This window comes from Plasmodium coatneyi, chromosome 5 (assembly GCF_001680005.1).
Source record: "Plasmodium coatneyi strain Hackeri chromosome 5, complete sequence".
NCBI classification, from domain to species: domain Eukaryota; phylum Apicomplexa; class Aconoidasida; order Haemosporida; family Plasmodiidae; genus Plasmodium; species Plasmodium coatneyi.
In genome coordinates this window covers 480,935-499,380 of record NC_033560.1, presented here as the reverse complement: position 1 = coordinate 499,380, position 18,446 = coordinate 480,935, and the positions used below count along the sequence as shown (strand labels likewise).

At 43.1% G+C, this 18,446-nt stretch overlaps 4 protein-coding genes across 4 annotated transcripts; 2 read left to right on the top strand and 2 right to left on the bottom strand.

Annotated features, from left to right (window-relative positions):
- Nucleotides 1-943: 943 nt before the first annotated feature.
- PCOAH_00010930 (2-oxoglutarate dehydrogenase E1 component mitochondrial) lies at nucleotides 944-4,224 on the top strand (the record flags this gene model as incomplete). The annotated part of the gene is made up of 2 exons (XM_020057902.1): nucleotides 944-1,098; nucleotides 1,245-4,224. 2 exons carry the CDS (start codon nucleotides 944-946, stop codon nucleotides 4,222-4,224), a joined length of 3,135 nt encoding a protein of 1,044 aa, XP_019913387.1.
- Nucleotides 4,225-4,668: 444 nt separating this feature from the next.
- PCOAH_00010920 (Uncharacterized protein) lies at nucleotides 4,669-6,876 on the bottom strand (the record flags this gene model as incomplete). The annotated part of the gene is made up of 1 exon (XM_020057901.1): nucleotides 4,669-6,876. The coding sequence occupies one exon, from the start codon at nucleotides 6,874-6,876 to the stop codon at nucleotides 4,669-4,671; it is 2,208 nt and encodes a 735-aa protein (XP_019913637.1).
- Nucleotides 6,877-7,863: 987 nt separating this feature from the next.
- On the bottom strand, nucleotides 7,864-12,441 carry PCOAH_00010910 (Uncharacterized protein; the record flags this gene model as incomplete). The annotated part of the gene is made up of 3 exons (XM_020057900.1): nucleotides 7,864-9,245; nucleotides 9,374-11,596; nucleotides 11,733-12,441. 3 exons carry the CDS (start codon nucleotides 12,439-12,441, stop codon nucleotides 7,864-7,866), a joined length of 4,314 nt encoding a protein of 1,437 aa, XP_019913537.1.
- A 3,733-nt stretch (nucleotides 12,442-16,174) lies between these two features.
- PCOAH_00010900 (Uncharacterized protein) lies at nucleotides 16,175-18,263 on the top strand (the record flags this gene model as incomplete). The annotated part of the gene is made up of 5 exons (XM_020057899.1): nucleotides 16,175-17,336; nucleotides 17,476-17,578; nucleotides 17,694-17,764; nucleotides 17,892-18,016; nucleotides 18,183-18,263. 5 exons carry the CDS (start codon nucleotides 16,175-16,177, stop codon nucleotides 18,261-18,263), a joined length of 1,542 nt encoding a protein of 513 aa, XP_019913500.1.
- Between the last annotated feature and the right edge of the window lie 183 nt (nucleotides 18,264-18,446).

The window sequence follows — 18,446 nt, the reverse complement described above, 5'->3', positions numbered from 1 at the left end:
AGGGGGGGGACGAAGAAAGGGCTAATTGGACGCCCCAACTGTGAAGTCGAATTAGCACCTGTTCTTTTCACCATCTTTTGGAGTCACCTAGTTGGAACAACAGCAATTAAAATCGCATGCACTTCACGGAAGGGTCTCCTCCCCCCTACCGAAAAGATAAAAAAGAAAAATGAATAGCATGACTTTACGTAGCGCAGTTATTACATTCGCCTTTTTTGCAGAGTGGTGCATGCATTCGAAGCGTTCACATATGTATGTACATTTGGCAGTACGTCCCTCCCCTCATGGGAACATGCACACATATTTAGCACCCTCTCCGAGGATTTACGCCCTTTTTGGCTGCTCCGCTTTGCTCCGGTGGGAAACTCGGTTCGTATAATGATTGGTACTTCGGTGTTTTTTTTTTTTCTTTTTTTCCTGAACAGGTCAGCTCGCCATTTAACCCACACGGCATAGCAATTTGCTTGATTTCCTTTTTTTTTTTGTGAAGGCGCAGGATGAACGTGAAGCTGTGATTGTCAGTTTTGTGCATCTTCTCTGGGGAGATGCGTCGATGAAGGGTTTCGCAAAAGCAGGTTGTTCAGCGAAATCAGGATAGATATATGAGCCTATGCGGATGGGCCTTTTGTAGAGAGTCCGCGCTTGCGTGAAGGCCCCCTTTTCCCCGGGAGTGCCCTTCCTTTTTTTTTTTTTTGGCCCCTTCCAGTTTGTTACGTACCCCACAGAGCCACCCGAATGAACGGACACGTAGGGGCCCCTCAGCGCTCAGCTTCCACATTTGTATGCAAGCCGTTTCTGCGCAAATGAGTTGCTTGCATTGACCGCCTGGATCTTCCCTATGCGTGCATACCGAAACGTGTAGCACGACCAGGGCAGCGCCGAGAGGGGTCACACGTCTACCAGCAGACTGTACAAAGGTTTATGCACACGTGGTGACATCAAGATGAGGAAAATTCTGCAGTCGAATAAGTTGGTGAAGGAAAATGGAGATATGCTGAGGCGCAGGTTCCACGTGGGTGGGTACGCGAGCAGCGACAATTTCAACCCCAGCATGGCTTCCTACATTGAGGGCGCCTACCGGATATGGCGGCAAGACAGGTAAGTACTAAAGTATGGATGCCGCCAAGGGGTGCTATATCTACGCATGGGTGTAGAGTGACGCAGCTACGTAACGCGGCTATGTAGCACCCCCAAGTGAGAGCCTCAGATTCCATGTTAACCCCTTTAATTGCTACCTTTTTCAGGAACTCGCTGCACAAGTCGTGGGACCACTACTTCGCGGAGATGTCGGAAGAAGCGGGATTTTTGGGAAGTACCTCCCCTAGTGTAATGACCACGAAAGAGGAAGCAGAAAGGAACTTTCGAAGCAGAATGGGAACGAATCTACTCCCCAACCGGGGGAATAGCAATATCAAGATCACATATGTGAACAATGAGATGCTTGATAAAGGACGGATGGGAAATATCTACGACATTGCGAGAATAGTGCAGCTAATCAGATGGTACCAGAAGAAGGGTCACCTGTATGCAAACATAAACCCGTTACCGTTGCCGAATACACCTCCATACAGTAGCGTGGTAAACGAAACGGACAAGAAAAAAATGAGTTACTCGGATTTTGGGTTCACAAAGGATGACTTAGATGCAGAATTTTCCTTCGACTTGCCATCCATTACTGGTTTTTCGAGTGACAAAAAAGAGACTAGCACGCTCCGAAGTTTAATAGAGCGGTTAGAACAGACCTACTGTGGGACCATCGGGTTCGAGTACATGCACATAACGGATGAGAATGTGGTCAACTACATCGTGAAGAGGATCGAAAAGGATCGTAAATTCCAATATGATAAGAAGGCAAAGAGGAAAATCCTAGAAAATACTGCTAGAGCTTTTATTTTTGAAAATTACATGGCAGCAAAATTCGCTACGACGAAGCGGTTTGGAATAGATGGATGTGAGACGCTCATTACGGGCATGAAGGCGCTCATCTCAAGAGCAGCAATGGTACACATAGATAGTGTCCTCATGAGTATGTCTCACCGGGGTAGACTAAACGTCCTTTTTAATGTACTGCATAAACCGCTAGAAAATATGATGTCCGAATTTAGGGGAAAAACTGGCTTTACAGATAATATTTGGGGAAACACTGGTGACGTGAAGTACCACTTGGGGGTTGAAATTGATCACTTCGATGAAGAATCCAATAGGTACATCCACATGGGTATTGTAGATAATTCGTCACATCTAGAATCCGTTGATCCAATTCTAATGGGACAAGCCAGAGCACAACAATACTACTGCAATGATAAGGAAAAGGAAAAGGTCCTCCCGATTACCATCCATGGAGATGCTTCTATAGCAGGACAAGGAATCGCATACGAAACGCTGCAGATGTCCAAGTTACCAAGTTACAACGTCGGAGGGACCATACACATTGTGGTGAACAACCAAATTGGGTTCACGACATATCCAGTAGATGCAAGGTCAGGCAAATATTGTACCGACATCGCAAAGTGTATAGACATACCAATTATTCACGTGAATGCAGATGATCCCGAAGCAGTAACATACGTCTTCGAGTTAGCACTAGACATAAGGAACAGGTTCCACATAGACACCATTATAGATATCGTAGGGTATAGACGATTCGGACACAACGAATTAGATATGCCTAAATTTACCAACCCGTTGCTCTACGATATAATTACAAGACATGAATCCGTTTTGGACCTGTACAGTAAGAAGCTAATCCGTGAAGGAGTAATAACTCTAGACGAATTTGAGCAAAACAAAACGGACATCTACAATTTGTATGAGGAGGTGTATGAAAAGTCCAAATCGTTTGTCCCAACACCGAAGGAGAAGTACCTGCCACAGTGGGAACACATGGTAACTCCTCAGAAATTTTCTCCCTCTAGAAAAACAGGAGTGGAAAAGAAAGTCCTTCTCGATTTGGGCAAACAAATATTTACCATACGGGAAAACTTCCATGCACATCCCATTATTGCTAAGTTGTTTAAAGGACGCATAGATAGCTTGAACACAGGAAAGAATATCGACTTTGGGACAGCTGAACTGTTGGCCTATGCAACGTTATTATCTGACGGATTTCATGCTAGACTGTCTGGGCAGGATTCGCAAAGAGGAACCTTCTCCCACCGACATGCTGTACTTCACGACCAGGTTACCTACGAATCGTATAACATCTTCGACTCGCTCAAAACACCACACACTATAGAAGTGAATAACTCGTTGCTTTCCGAATATGCCGCCTTAGGGTTCGAAATAGGATACAGTTATGAACACCCAGATGCACTGGTCGTATGGGAAGCCCAGTTTGGTGACTTTGCCAACGGGGCTCAAGTGATGATAGATAATTACATCGCTTCGGGGGAAACAAAATGGAACAAACAATCAGGTATAGTTATGTTTCTACCTCATGGGTATGATGGACAAGGTCCTGAACATTCCTCTGCTAGGATCGAACGGTTCTTACAACTTTGTGATGACAGGGAAGATATCGCTACGTATTCTGTTGAGAAGGACAAAACGATAATACAACAACACAACATGCAGGTTATTAACTGCACCAAGCCATCCAATCTGTTTCACGCTCTGAGGAGACAAATGCACAGATCCTTTAGGAAGCCTCTCATAGCAATCACCCCCAAGAAAATGTTAAAAATGAGAATGGCATTCGATACGATAGAAAATTTTCTCTCATCTACAGAGTTTCTTCCTTACTTACCTGAACAACAAGGACACAAGTTAAACGCCAAGGAGGACATCAAACGGATTATCCTCTGCTCTGGACAAGTCTACTACGATCTCTTGAATTATAGAGAAGCCAATGAGATTAAAAACATCGCCATAGCGACCATTGAGCAGCTATCTCCTTTTCCTTTTAAACAATTCATGCAGGATTTACAGACCTACCCCAATCTGAGAGATGTCATTTGGGTTCAGGAAGAACACATGAATATGGGACCCTGGTTCTACGTTTCTCGGCGTATCGAGGCAGCCATTCAGCAACTGAAAAGGGACAACCCCGATTGGGATATTGAAGTACCCCACGTTTTCTACTCGGGCAGGGACGTCTACGCTGCACAGTCTGCAGGAGACCTCAACCTCCACCTGTATCAGCTGGACGAGTTTCTGCTAGACGCCTTCAACCTAGAGAAGACGCACCACATGCACGCACATAAGTATGCAGCGGTGGCAAACTGAGTTATGCTGAGCAGGGCGTGAAGCAGCCACAGAGGTAGAAGCTGTGTGTCTGTTAACAGTGCCGTCTTGCTACACCTGCACGTCTAAGTGCGTGTTGATGAGGCAACCACCCCCATCGAGTGTGCACTAATTATTATATATATTTTTCTACACTTTGAACACCTGCAAATAACTGCACAGTGGGGAATCTTCACTTTCATTGAAAGAGTTTCCACGTTGGTCTTCCCCTCTGTGTACAGTGAAGGAGTGCCAATGGGGTGCATGTTTAGGGTGGTCGTGCTAGTTGACCCTTCGTATCGTCAGCGGGGTCCACTTTGTGGGGATGGGCCACCTTTTCAGGCAAGCAAAACGGCTTTCGCTTTGGGGTTACAAAAAAAGAAGAAATGTACGAACGGCACCCAGGAGGAAAGTAAGGTTGGAAGCGGTATAGCACCTGCCGACCTGCTACGTATCTTCCTCCGTCCGGTTGAGGAGCCCCTTTTTTAGGAAGTACTTGAGCATGAACTTGGTGTAAAAGTCGGTGGGGAGTCCCTTACCGTGGGTGTGCTCCCTGCGTGGGGTGTCCTGTGGCGTGCAACACAAAACTACGAGTTTAAACGATTGGGAGAAGGATTTCACTCTGTCGTTATGTAAAGCCTTCACTCGGTCTGCATAGGAGTTGTAACCCCATTCGCAGAGGTACAGTCGAACCTTTTGACTAAACCGGCTGTCATTACACATGGCATTGAGGTCTTCGTACTTGTGGTCGATTATGTGGATGGTCACATCGTCTTGGTGGTACTTTTCGATGACGTAATTAATTAAGTTGCACTTTTCCTTTAGCAGGTCGAGGTAGTACCTGTGGTTAAGTAAGTGGTAGTCCTTTTTCTTTGTCTTCTCCTGATGCTTCAGGTATTCCAGGTCGATGTTGTATGGGTCATACAGGTAATCATCCTGATTTTCCTGGCGTCCTTCCTTGGGGGGAGACCCTCTTTTTGCAAAGTAGGGTGACTTGAAAAGCTTCTTCAGGTTGTTCATCACCGAGTTGGCGTCCCCATCGGATGGGTTGTCCTCCCCCTTCCGCAGGTAGTCTTTTCCAAAAATACGCAAAAGGTGGGTGTTCCTTTCATCAGCAATGTTCACGCCAAACAGCTTGAGGGTGTATTCAATATAATCTCCATCCTCCATCGTAGAAACGACATACATGGGTTTTTTAAAAACATTTATGTTGTGATTGATCAGGTCAACTGCACACAAATTAAACGTCCTGTGGTTCTCTCTCTCCTGTTCAGTCAATGCTTCACATGGGTAACGATACTGCATCAGGTGGATATAAGCATCTTCCTCATGCTGCTTGAGTAATTTTCTCGTTTTTTCAAATTCCGTTCGAACCCATTTAGGATCTACTTTATACCGCTGATACAACTTGAGGTTTATTTTTTTTTTGTAAAAATTTTCAAAGTCGTTGTGGAAGCTAGGGAAGACGTTTGCAAAGTTTTCAATCTTCTTGTATTTGCTCATCATGGATGGGTTAAATGTTCCTTTGGTGAGTTCCTTCACGAGGTCGTAAATGTGTCCTTGGGGTGATTGGTCAATGGAGGGGGGTAAAGTTCCATTTGGGGGTAGTACCCCTGAGGGGTGCTTCAAATTACCTTGCAGACATTCACTCACTTTTTCCAACTTCGCCTGCATGACGTTCTTCTCCCTACAAATGCGAAGCATCTCGTTAATATCGTAGCGGTACTTGGTGCATATCTCATCGACCTCGTCATACACATACTTAACTGCAATGACTAGATCTTCTGTGGTTTTTAAAAATTTGTACAAGTAGAGAAATCTCGAATAAAGGAACTTTGGAATGAGTTTCAACAGAATGAACGGGTCGTCACTCTGGGGGGGTACATTACTATTTGGATCACCATCCGTGAAGAGATAACTCCTCGACTGGATAAAATTGCATAAAGGTAGACCCTCGATGGGCTTCCCGTTGAAGAGCAGACAGGGATACCCCTTCGAGACGCCACGTCCACTTTGCCTCTGAAATAAACGCAGAAACGTCAAAAACGCCACCACAATTTTTTCCTGCTTATTCATATTTATCACCCCATCGAAGTTAAAAATGAACATGTCGTCTGGGTAGTAATTTAGCACGTAGGGCAGCTGGTAGTTTGTGTCTCTGTAAATAAGGGGGTTCTCTAAATGGGCGTCTTTTTCCTTCCCTCTGTTGAGCTTTATGTAGTCCTTTTCCTTTTGCAAGTGGACGTTGGCTAGTTTCTGGCTAAATGAGGGCATCCTCTTTACGTCCTTCACCTCTATGTCTTTCAAAAGGTTGTAAATACAGATGCCCTCATCGTATGCAGAGGTCGTATCGTTGGTGGTGCGAAATATGTTCACGTTCAGGTTGGAGTTTATTTTCACCTCTTCCGGTTCGAATTTGTTGATTTTAAGACTTTGCTCATTGGGGTCCGTTTGATTTGGCTCTTCATCAATGCCTGAACCACTTCCCTTTGCCGCCTTCCTCGCCTTCCCTCCCCTAGAGGCGCATCTCCTTCGTTGCAACGGGATTCGGGAATGGTTGACGAAAAAGGTGCCTTGCCTGCTCCCCTTCGCCCGCGTTTCGCACACGTCCAATAGGAACAGCAGCAAAGAAAGGACCAACTTCAGGAACCACATTTGCCTATAAATACAATAAGTGCAGCGCCCTTCCCCCCCTTTTCGACCTACTTCTTTCCTCCTCAACTGGGGACCACGAAAGGTGGTCCTACTTCAGAGTGGATTCCCTCTCGACTTTTCCTTCCACCTCGAAGTTTATCTGATAAAAGGGGCTCTCCGACACTTCTGCTTATTTGTTGTTATTCCTGTTAGTTACTCGCAGGGGGCACATCCCCACTGGCCTACTCCTACACCCGCGGGTCATACTGTGCACATGTATCCCAACACACACATACTCTTCATGCATACGAATTAATTTTTTGTAGGAGCCTCAAGAAAAGCACTTTTCGAAAAGGCTCCTTTTATTTGGGAAGAAAATCCCACCTACAGGCGCAGCATCATAAAATGGCCATGCTGCTCCTCCCGCGCAGAAGGAATGTTCTCCCTTTGGGACACACAAAAAAAAAAAAATATAATAATAAAAATAAAAAAACCACTACAATGACTACCACTTAACAGTTATCTCTTCCTGGTTGCAGCGCTCTGGTGATGTAGCTCGTGCATCAGGAAAGTCATTCCCATTTATTTGCAATCCTTTCCTCCTATTTTTGCACCACAGAAGAGAATTGTATGTTTTTTTTTTTCACCCCCCGTCAACTGTAGAGGCCAACTCAAAGCGCAGAAGTGGCAGCTGTGCCTACACATGCGAATCGGGCGGGACCGCAAAAATGGAAACCTCTCCCATAATGAATCGATTCCCTTAAAATGGTGCAAACAAGCGGAAGAGTTCCCACGTGTGAACTCCGCCTCAGTTGTATAAGTCACAAAAAAAAAAAAAAAAAAAAAGAATGTAAAACAAACAGTCCCTCTGCTAGCCACTTTCGCGACACATCCACGCTGGAGAACCCCCGAAAAAGCAGGTTCCTTCCTTTTACAAAATGGGTCGATTTGGACAAACAATGGGGGGGTTTTCCCCATGTAGGTACACCCCCCTTGGTTGGTGTATGGTCACCCCTGCGTGATGGAATAAACAGCATAGAGGAACCAGTAGGCCTTCAAAAATATCTCATTTTCGCACTTATATTTTATTAAAAAAAAAAGGTAGTGTATTTTGAAGAAGAACAAAAAAGACACGAAGTACTGATTATATATATTCGCCAAGTGGGCATTTTTTTTTTGGCAACAAAACACACCATTGAGATGGTTATGCAAGTGGTCGTTTTCACTTGAAGGACCATTTTTGCGTACTCTCCTTAAATTACTTATCGTAATTCCTACACTGTATTTTATGTTGTTCATGAAAATGCAGCCTACACTGGTTAACATTTTTATGATATTATTTTCGTCCAGGTAAATTCTTTTTTTTATTTTTTTTTTCATTTTTTTTAAAAAGAGAAAACTTCCATCGCTGCTTGTTTTGAGTGAGTCGATTGGAACATCATCCCCGTGGTGACCTTCCCCATTGTGATCTTCCCCGTTTTGATCTTCCTCCGTTTCGTTCGAGGAAGACATGTAACATTTCGTGTTGGTACCTCCCTGCCCCATCATCATGTAGGAAAAGATGGAGTCGTCCATTTTTTTTTTTGTCTTCTTTTTAAGGAGTTTTTTCCCCTTGTCGTCATTTTTTTTCACCCCTTGGGTTAACCCACCGTTTTTATGTTCTTTCTCGTTTCGCGTTCTTTCCCTTCTGTTGACCCCCAAACGGGGGGTAGCCCTTCTTCGCTTCTCCTTTGAGAAATACAGACTATAGGCACTTCCATCACTGTGATTGCTGCCGCTACGATTGTGTCCACTGAGGGAGTCGCCCCCCTCAAGAATCTGTTTTGAAAACAACGCATGTTTTTTCAACTCGTCAAAGTAGAAAAGGTACGCTTCCACCGAGTTGTTATAATTGGTTCGATTAAATTTCTGCAAAGCGGATTCATTGTATTGCCTATTTAACATGTAGTGGTACCTACAAATACAATTGCAAAAATAAGTTCGGTTCAGTCGCTTCCTCTTGTCACTCACAAAGTTGAAGTCCACACTACACAGGGAAATGCACAGGTCTAGGAAAGAATTTAAAATAATGTCAAATGTGTTCATAAGGAGGGTAGTTTTATTTCCACATTTGTTGGACGTGGGGGAGAAGCTACAATGGAGGTTTTTTTCTTTTTTTTTTTTTTTATTAAAAAATTTTTTCTTCCTTGTGATAATTTCGGTGAGTTGTTTTATCCTTTCGAATTCGCTTCCTTCCTGGAGGTTGTAAAATGTTTTACTTGAGTCTCTTTCCTGACTGTGTGACCTCATCACGCGCACACTGGATCCCTTTCTTAAAATCTTCATCCGGTTGTGTGGCGTGAAAGGCGTAATATCATCCTCATGTGTATCGATTGGATTGGCTTGCACGTCTAACAGGATAATAGTTAGGGGCAACAAGAAGGGTATATTCGTGTGTACACGCAAATGTGTGTGTGAAGTACATATGGGAAAGCCGCACTTTTCCATTTCCACCGTTGCTGCAATTTATTATACTCACCTGGTAGGTGACCACGGAGAAGACGCGACAATCGAGAACCAACGCACCGATCACTATACTTAAATACCAACTTGATGGAGTAAGAAAGAAGCACATTCAAGTAGGTGCAAGAAAAATAAACGTTGTGAATATGCATGAATAGGTAAAAAGAATTTAGTACAAAAAAAACAAACTCATTTATGTTAAACCCATTGTCTGCGTAGAATTCCTTCGTATAGTTGTACATAGAGAGGTTATCACTGGAGTCACTATTTTCGTAGGAATTGCAATCCGATTCAATGAAGTTCTCATTTTTATTTTGCGCAAAGGTAAAAGGTATGTCGGAAATTTTTTTTTTATTCTTCTTATTTAGTAGTGGACATCCACCCTGTGATTGCATGTAAATGAAGTTTTCCTTTTTTTTTTCTTCCTGATATTTTTTTTTTTTTTTTTTATTTTCCTTTTGCTTTTTAATATATTCAGCTAGCTCCTTCGAATTTAAGAGAGTCTCAATTTGGTTGTTAAAAATTTTATACGTGTATAATCTGTTTCTTTTAATTTTTTTTTTTATATAATCGTTATGTATTAGCGTGGTATCCTTGTGTAGACTTGGCATGTGCAGGTGGTTGCCTGGATGACTCGTCTGCCGTTCAGCCCAATGTGCCTCCTCTTCTGTCCTCTGCTTCATCGATGCGCTGCTGCAGTTGTCCACTTGTAAAAGGTGGTAATCTCCCTGGGTTGACTTTTTCATGTCTATCCTGTTCATATAAAAGGAGAAAAACTGTTCGCTGCAGATAATACTTATGCTTTTTATAAAGTCCTGCAATCCGCGTGCGTTTTCCAATCCGCCAGGGGTATTTAGTTCGTTCTTGTAAAAAGAGTGGATTCGATTCCATTGTAGATTCCTTTTTAAAACCTCCTGTAGTTCTTTCTCCGCATCGTACGTGGGGGTGCGTTGCCTTGGCATTACAGGGACGCTCTGGATGGAACCTGTTTCTTCTATGTCGTCCAGATGTTGCTGCGGTCCTGTGTGTGTTGTATTATCCCGTCCTTCCTTGGGTCCCCCTTCTTTCGAAGTGGCTTCCCTGGTGGCGCGCTTCCGCGAATGCTTGTGTGTGTTTCCATCCGATTTGTTCTCGCTATTGGGCTTCTTCCGGTTGTCACTCCTCTCATGCTCATCGAGGATCTCATAATTCAAACTCTCAAAGTCGCCCCTAATTTCGAACGCGTGCAACAAGCTTATGTTTCTTCTAAATACGGTGGAGTAGTCCCTGCTGGTGTCCCCTCCGCTGCTTAGCGTGTCCAGTTTTGCCTGCACGTCCAGGCGGTTAATGTGATCCCACAGCTTGTCATTCGGTTCGTCCCAAACGGTGTGGGCACCCTTCAGCTGATTCCCCCTCGCATGAACGCCCTTTTGGACATCCGCCTTAAAAAAATTCCTATTGTTAATCGAGCCAGTGCTGTCCACTCCGTTGTGGGTGTCTCCTCTAGAGGAAACCTCACGGTATTTACTCTCCCCCGCTGTGCCGTTACAGTCAAATTTAAAGAAACGAATGTAGCGCTCCTTTATCCTTTTCGCTACGTACATGAGGTAGGGGCTGATGCAGGATTCGTCCCTGCGCGTTGTTAACACCCTCGTGAGGTACACGTGAAAAAGTGTCGGCAAAATGGACAGGGAAAAATAGAGCAGGATGTATAGATGCTCATAATTTAACTTGTTAAACATTAAAAACATGTTTTTTAACTTATAAAAATTGTTGACATTGAAGTTTGCATTCGATGGATGTGCCATTTCTTCATGGAATGAATGTTTCTTTTTCTTCCCCCCATAGTCGAAATCACAATTGTAGTTGCAATGGAAGTCACCTTGGTTGTCTCCTTCCGCATCGCCCGAAGCGTGGGAAAAGAATTTACTTAAAATTGCCCTTGAATGGGTGATTTTCTCCATCTTAATTTTGTTACCATCGGATTTGTTTTCCCCACGTGTATCGTTAGCTGCTCTCTCCTTTACCCCCTTAGTAAAAGTGGACGCGTTGTGCTGACTAATAAGGTGCTCCCCTGTGTCTTTAAGGGTGTTACCACTTTCGTTCACTTCAAAGGTACAGTGATTTGTCTTCCTGCTCCTGTTTTTCATTTGACATTTTTCCTTTCTTCCATCGCTGTGTTCATAATTTGCAAAATCGCTGCTTTCGTTCGGGTAGGTGAACAAAAAGTTGTTTTCTCCTTCCTTCCGAGTGGTCGAATCTACGTGTTGTGTAAAGTAAGTGGGGTGGTCCTATATGTGTGCCCATTTGGACATGTGTGTGCAGTGACCATTTTGCTAAGCCAGCTAGCCATATTGTAGTGCATTTTTTTTTTTTTTTTTTTTTTTTTTTTTTACCTTTTTGTTCATATTTTGCCTGACTGGTCAGGCAGTTTTTTTCATTTTCCCGAAGAAAGGTACCCCCCCTTGGAGGTACCCGCAGGCCCGCTTCACACACATCCTTGTTATCATAAATTTCCTTCAGATTACGATACAGCTCGTTGAAATAGTGACAGTTGTTAAAGTAGAAGTAATACTCAACGAGGATTAAAAAGTGATTGTAAATTAGCAGCAAAAATGGGTCATCCTTGTCTCCACAGGTGAATGTGCATATGTAGAGGAAGTGATTAAAGAGCTCACTGTTAATTATTAATGTGTACAGCAATTCAATGTATATGTCCGTTTCGTGGCTGCACAAGTGCAGTAGGTCGTTCACGAACTCTTCATAATTGGTGAAGACGTGGAAAAAGCTGCATCCTGCTTGGCTTCCTTCGTTGCATTTTGTTCGCCTCACTGCGTAGTCTTTTTTTTCCCGTCTTCCTTTTATGTCCCCACCTGTCTCGCTGTTTCCGCTTCTACTTAAGCTGCTTTTTCGTATGTCTCCCCGCCCGGTGTAGCTTCCACTTTCTAGCCCCCCTTCGTACTTCCTCGCCTTCAAAAACGTCACATATTTCTTCCTGTAGTGTGATAAGCTCTTGGCCAAAAAAATAACTTTCTCTACCAGTTCGTTCACTTTCTCACTGTACACAAAGCTGGTTCTTACGTTTGAATGATTAGTTTTCATCATTGGGGTGTCATGCCAGGGGGGGATTACTTCTACTTGTTGTATTTATTTTTTATCTCATTTGGTTGTCTTCACCCCGACACATATGCCAGTTGTTCCGATTGAGAAGCGGAAGAAAAGAAAGTGATTTCTGTTATGTTCCGTTCCCTGTTGCCTGTTAGCTTAGGGTATTATTTTTTCCCCAAGTGACTTTTCGAAAGCGTTCCCAAAATAACATTTTGCATTATCACATAATTCCATGCGTTGTTGACAGTTAAGTAAGCTCCGTTTGGATTTATATTTATTAGGGGTGAAAACTACCTGGGGTCTTCATCTTATCCTGATGTTAACTTCTACTTTTAGCTAACCTTTGCACACCTCTCTTTGCAGTTAAGGAAATACCCGAAGGGAGGGAGTATCCGATTTGCACATTCGTTTGGGATTTTTTCCCAACACGGTTCAGTAGGCAGCGCAATGGGAAGAGGTAGAATGAACAAGCGAAAAAAAAAAAAAAAAAAAAAAAAAAAAAGCAAAATTCATAAATTGCTACTTTTCGAAAGATAAAGAACTGCCTTTCTTATGTACACCTTAAAAAGTGCAAAATTATTTTTGGCTTTTTTTTTTTATTTCCCATTTTGTGCATTTCTCCCCTAGGAACTAAAGGGGAAAGAAAAGGTAAACGCGGCACAACATTAACCGCTGCAGAATATGGATGTTTCCCCCTTTTGGACGTTGAACAGTTGTGTTTAAACAAGGGGTGTATATAAATCTAAGGGGAAGGGAGGCGAGGCGACACCTGACTTTATGTAAAAGGTACACCCCTAGGTATGCATATATATACTTATACCTGACATTCACATGTGTGCCTAGCTGGCGTGGGGGAATTATCCCAACTCAACCACGCGCGCCAGAATGGGGAATCACGACGAACTCTTTAGAAAAGTCTGAGGAAAAATGGTTAGGGGTTAATTAACTTCCCCAGCTGCTTAGCGGCGAATGTGAAATTGATTCTTTGACGAGAGAAATGATGCCTGCAGTTGAGGCTTAAAACGGACTAGAGGACTATTCTTCGTAAAGTCCTGGTCACACACACACGTGTAGACAATAATACGCGGTCTTTGTGCACGCTTCCCTTTTGCGCGTATCCTTTTTTGTTGTATTACCCCCGTGGAGAGCGTATCAAGTAGGGAAAATAAAATAAAGGGACCTCCCCTGTGAAAGTCAACTGGGCAAAACTAAATCCGTAGCGGACACGAGCGCCCATTCGTTCGGTTCAAACCTGTCATTTCCGTGTCCATCCAAGTGGACCATTCCATGTGAACACACACCAAAAGGGAGTTGTGCATCGACGTTGAATGGTCCCCATGGGAAACAAATACAACCTCTTCTTAATGCGGACGGGCAAAAGAACCTGTTTGAGGTTTTTCCCTTAAAATGGCCGATGGGGAGAGAAGCTGAAGTGAAGTAGCTTCGTCGCCCTTAAAAGTATATGTGACCACCACGGGGGGAAAAACATTTTCAAAAAAAAAATGAACAATGACTGCTGCGGATAGAACGGAAACGTGATTTCAAATTGTGGTAAAATTGGAAGTTCCCCTTTTTCTTTGTTGTTTTATTTTGTTTCACCTTTTTGGGCCAAAAAAAAAAAGCATACTTTATGTGTACCAATGCACATGGACGCACTGCAGCGAAGGTGCGAGCTGACGGGGGGAAAAAAATGCCCCACCACACTTTGCGCCACAATCTGTTGTGTCTTTATTTTTCATCATTAATGACGCGTAATGCAGTCCTTTCTTTGGGAAAACATACAAATGGACCATTATTTGTTTATTTTTTATTAATTTTTTTTACAACAAGTTTTTATAATTTTTGGGCAATTTTTCTGTGTGCATATGGCTATTAACCAAAAGGGGATAGAACTTTCGTTGGAATTTTTTTTTTTTTTTTTTACCTGAACGTTCAGGTCATTTTGGAGTACCCCTTGGGGAGAGGCATTTCACGCTCTTCCCAGGGTTGCTCGGATGCGCCATCAGTGAGAAATTACGCAGTTTGCCAAGTGAAGAATACCGTCAGGGAAATAAAGCGCGGAAAATAATTACGCAAAAATAGCTGCGCAAAAATACTCTAGCAGAGTGAACTTGCTAATCTGCGCAGGCGACAAATTACCTCGACGGAGAATACTTTTTTCCGTGACGTTTTTTGGCCCATTCGTGGCTTGTCAATTTACGTCCTTTGGCATACGCGGTGGGTAGCATTTATCCGAACGCAGTTAGCTATTTCCATTTGGTTTTAAGAATTTAAGAAAAAAAAAAAAAAAAAAAAAAAAAGATAATTTGTCATTTCGAGGGGCTAACGTGTCCGTTGAGTGGTCAAAAAATAACGTGAGAAAATGATGAAAAAGGGTGATAATCCAGCAGGGCGATGCTACCAAACAGTTGAAGAACGAAGTTGCCATTGAGGTTCCTCTTGGGCAACAGAATTGCATGGCTCTGACGAATACGCATGTGCGCACCGTGCAATTCTCACCACTATTTTGTTGTCATCGTCATTTTCATCATTGTGGTTGCTATTCGTTTTCATATACCTTGTTTGTGTTTTTTTCCTTTTTTTTTGTTCACCTTTCATTGGCCAGAGAGCAGCTACACGTGCACATTCCTAAGCCCTGAATGTTACATCGGATAACAGAAAATAAGTGCACCCCTCAAGTGTGCATTTTTTTTTGTATGCCCTTTTATATGTCTTTCAATAAATGGTATGCTCTGAGGGGTAAAACAGGGCTTTTTTTTTTTTTTTTTTTTTGGTGGCATACCTAGCACTCGTGTTAGTTCGTATGATACACTTGTGCGTGGCGATCTTCTGTTTCTCTCGTGAGCGAGGGGGTTAATTCTTTGCTCTTGGCGCACACACTGGGTAGAGTTTTTCGCATAGCCCGTTTACACACATGTGCACCCGAGTTGGCAACGCCCCCTTTTTTTTGTTCAGGACCTTTTCGCAAGCGCATGCAAATGAGAGGCACTATGGAAATGTAAGTCAGAGTTGAAAAGGAATGTGTCACAAGTTGACGCACTCGTTTCCACTTTGCGACTGATCTGTTATATTACGCCTGGCAGGTTTTTCTGCGTTTCTGCTACTGCGTTTTGCTACTGCGTTTTGTTAATACGTTTTGTTAATGCGTTTTGTTAATGCGTTTTGTTAATACGTTTTGTTAATGCGTTTTGTTAATGCGTTTTTTTTTTCTTTTTTCCATTTGGCTTATTCGAAGCACCCCCAATCTGTTTTATTCTGCCTTTCGCGGAAATTTTCCATCCCTTCCCCCACCAGTGGTGTGCACGCACCTGTGCATGAGGGATCCTGACGCGCTGTGACTCTCGGCGGTTGCTCTGTTGTGCACCCCCAGTTGCGCGCGTGCAAGGGTGTGTGTGTGTGTGTCAGAAAAATTTCCCGAGGATTCGCCACCCAAATCGTACACAGAACGTGTGTGTGTTTGCACCTGTTACATCACCGCACGAAGGCGATTCCTCCAGCGTTAAGCAAAATTATCGTGTGGTGTACAACCGCGCATCCTCTCCCAAGGTGCCATGCTCATGGGAAGAAAGAACCCTGAATAGGCAAAGATTGGCAAAAAAGAGAAGGGGAAAAGCAACACGCGTGAGATAGAGGAAACTGGGAACAGGCCTGCATACCGCCGTAACAGGGTGACAACTCCTACGCTAACTACTACGATAATCTCTTTCCTGGTAGCCTCCTTGACCCCACCATGCAGAGCGTGCCGAGCGAGACGACGCTCAACTCGGAGCCCTACAAAAGCAAGGACAGCATGAACATGGCAAGGAACGAAAAGTCCACGGAATTTTCAGACCACTCAGACGCGTCGAACAATAAAGAGGACTACATCGACCATAAGGAGGAGTTCGACAAAAAAATGTGCGGAAGCATGCACGATAAGCTAAACCTGTATGACAATATCGTAAGCGAAATAAAGGAGCTATACAATGGAAATATAGTGATGAACAATAAAGGGGTAGACAGGCTAAACATAAAAAATGTAGCCAAGGGATTATTTCTAAATATTAATAAAACTATTTCAAAAAAGGTGCGTGTTTTAGTGATAGGAAATTCCTCATCAGGGAAAAGCACTTTCATAAATTGGTTTTTACAAGAAAACATTCAGAAGACAGGTTACGAATTTGAAACAAACCATTTTACGCTCATCACAAGTGGGAACTACTACTCCGAATTCAACGGAGAGGTAACGGTAAAATCGTTTGACTTCCTTAAACATATTGCGTCACGAAACAGAAACTTTAAAAACAATTTATGCACAAAAATGTATATAAGTAAAAATATCGAAACGAAAAATATCGACTTTATTGACACGCCAGGATTGAAGGACATAATGAACAAAATAGACTTTGACATAAACAGTATAATTTATGACCTCTCCGATTATGTGGACATTATTTTAATTTTTTTTGACTCCTCGGGGAAGTCTCTAAGTAATAGGTTACTCCTTATCATTAAGGAGATTTATGAAAAGCATATAGAGAAAATTATTTTTATTTTTTCCAAAATTGATGAAATAAAGCATGAACAGGATAGGATAAAATTGCTCTGTCAGACGACGCAGTGTCTGGCTAGTAAAATTAACATACGGTATAATATCGACTTGGTGCCCATTTATATTCATGGGGCTAAGAATGGCAGGTACCTCTTTGAGGGCGCCAGAAAGGATGACGATCTTTGCATTGTGAACCGCATGAGCGATATCATTTATGAGATCAAGAAACTTTTTTTTAAAAAGTTGGAGAAGGACCTCTATTGCCTCGTCAGCGACTGCGATTGTATCATTAATAAAATTTTGGACATTCTGAAGACGGACGGGGAGAGGCACGTCCACAAGTCGACCCTCAGGCGGGAACGTGAGTGCAAACAACCTTTTCAGATGAACATATCAGATGAACCTGTCAGAGAAGAATATGTAGATATTTTTACCTATATGTACCTTCGCATATTTGCACCTGCACATGTTCTTTTTTTCTCATTCACCCCCCATCGCAGGCATAAAACACACGGTCATCCAGGTGTTCACCCTGGTCGCATTTCTCTTTTTCCTCTGGACGCAGCTCTCCGTGCATACGTACTACAAGGACGTCCTTCTCAGGTGGGTCCAAATTCTTGCACACCATCCCGTGCAAACACGCCACTTCTGCTGGGGTCACCTCTTCTTGTAAATATCCCTCCTACACACATGCACATGTATACACTCCCCCTCGCAGCTACGTGGACATGTCGACCAACCGCTTTTACAAAAATTATGTCATAAACACGGGAACCATTCTGAACAATTGTAAGTCCAATGGGGTGCACCATGAGCATCTCCTTGGGGAGAAAACCTGGGAATGCGTCGTGTTATCCTCCAAATAGGACGCGTATTGCCCCCCCAAATGTAATGTGTTCATTTCTCCCACCTGCAGGGGAAAACTCCTACCTCATGATAAACATGGCCCTGGTCTTCTTCTTCCTCCTGAGCGGGATCATGAAGAAGAAGTTCACGAAGAACATAAAGACTTTACACGTGTCCAGCAAGGAAATACTCAGGGTGAGCAGGAAAAAGGCGCCTCATCAGCGTGGTGAAGCGGTCATCGCTTTTTTGTATCCTCTGCGTGAGGTAGCTTTTATACAGATAAAACATTCCCTTTCTGCACTTTCTCCTTCATGTTTTATTTATTTCATTTTTTTTTTTTCGCCCCACCCACCCGACGCAGGAACAACTCACTTTTGCCAAGTTTGCCAAAGACAGGGGGAAGTACTTGGCAAAGACCTTCTACGAATTGAAGCAGACTTGAGGCATGCGTGCCATGATGGAGAAAAAAAAAAGGGGGGAAAAAAGTCAATAAGGTACCCTTGAGGGTAACTTAGGCAAATGTGACGACTTTTTTTTCCCTCCCCTTGGCGCTCCACTACCATTTCATGTTCTTAACGAAGGAAATAAAACAACATGGATGAATTTTTTTTTTTTTTTTTCCTTC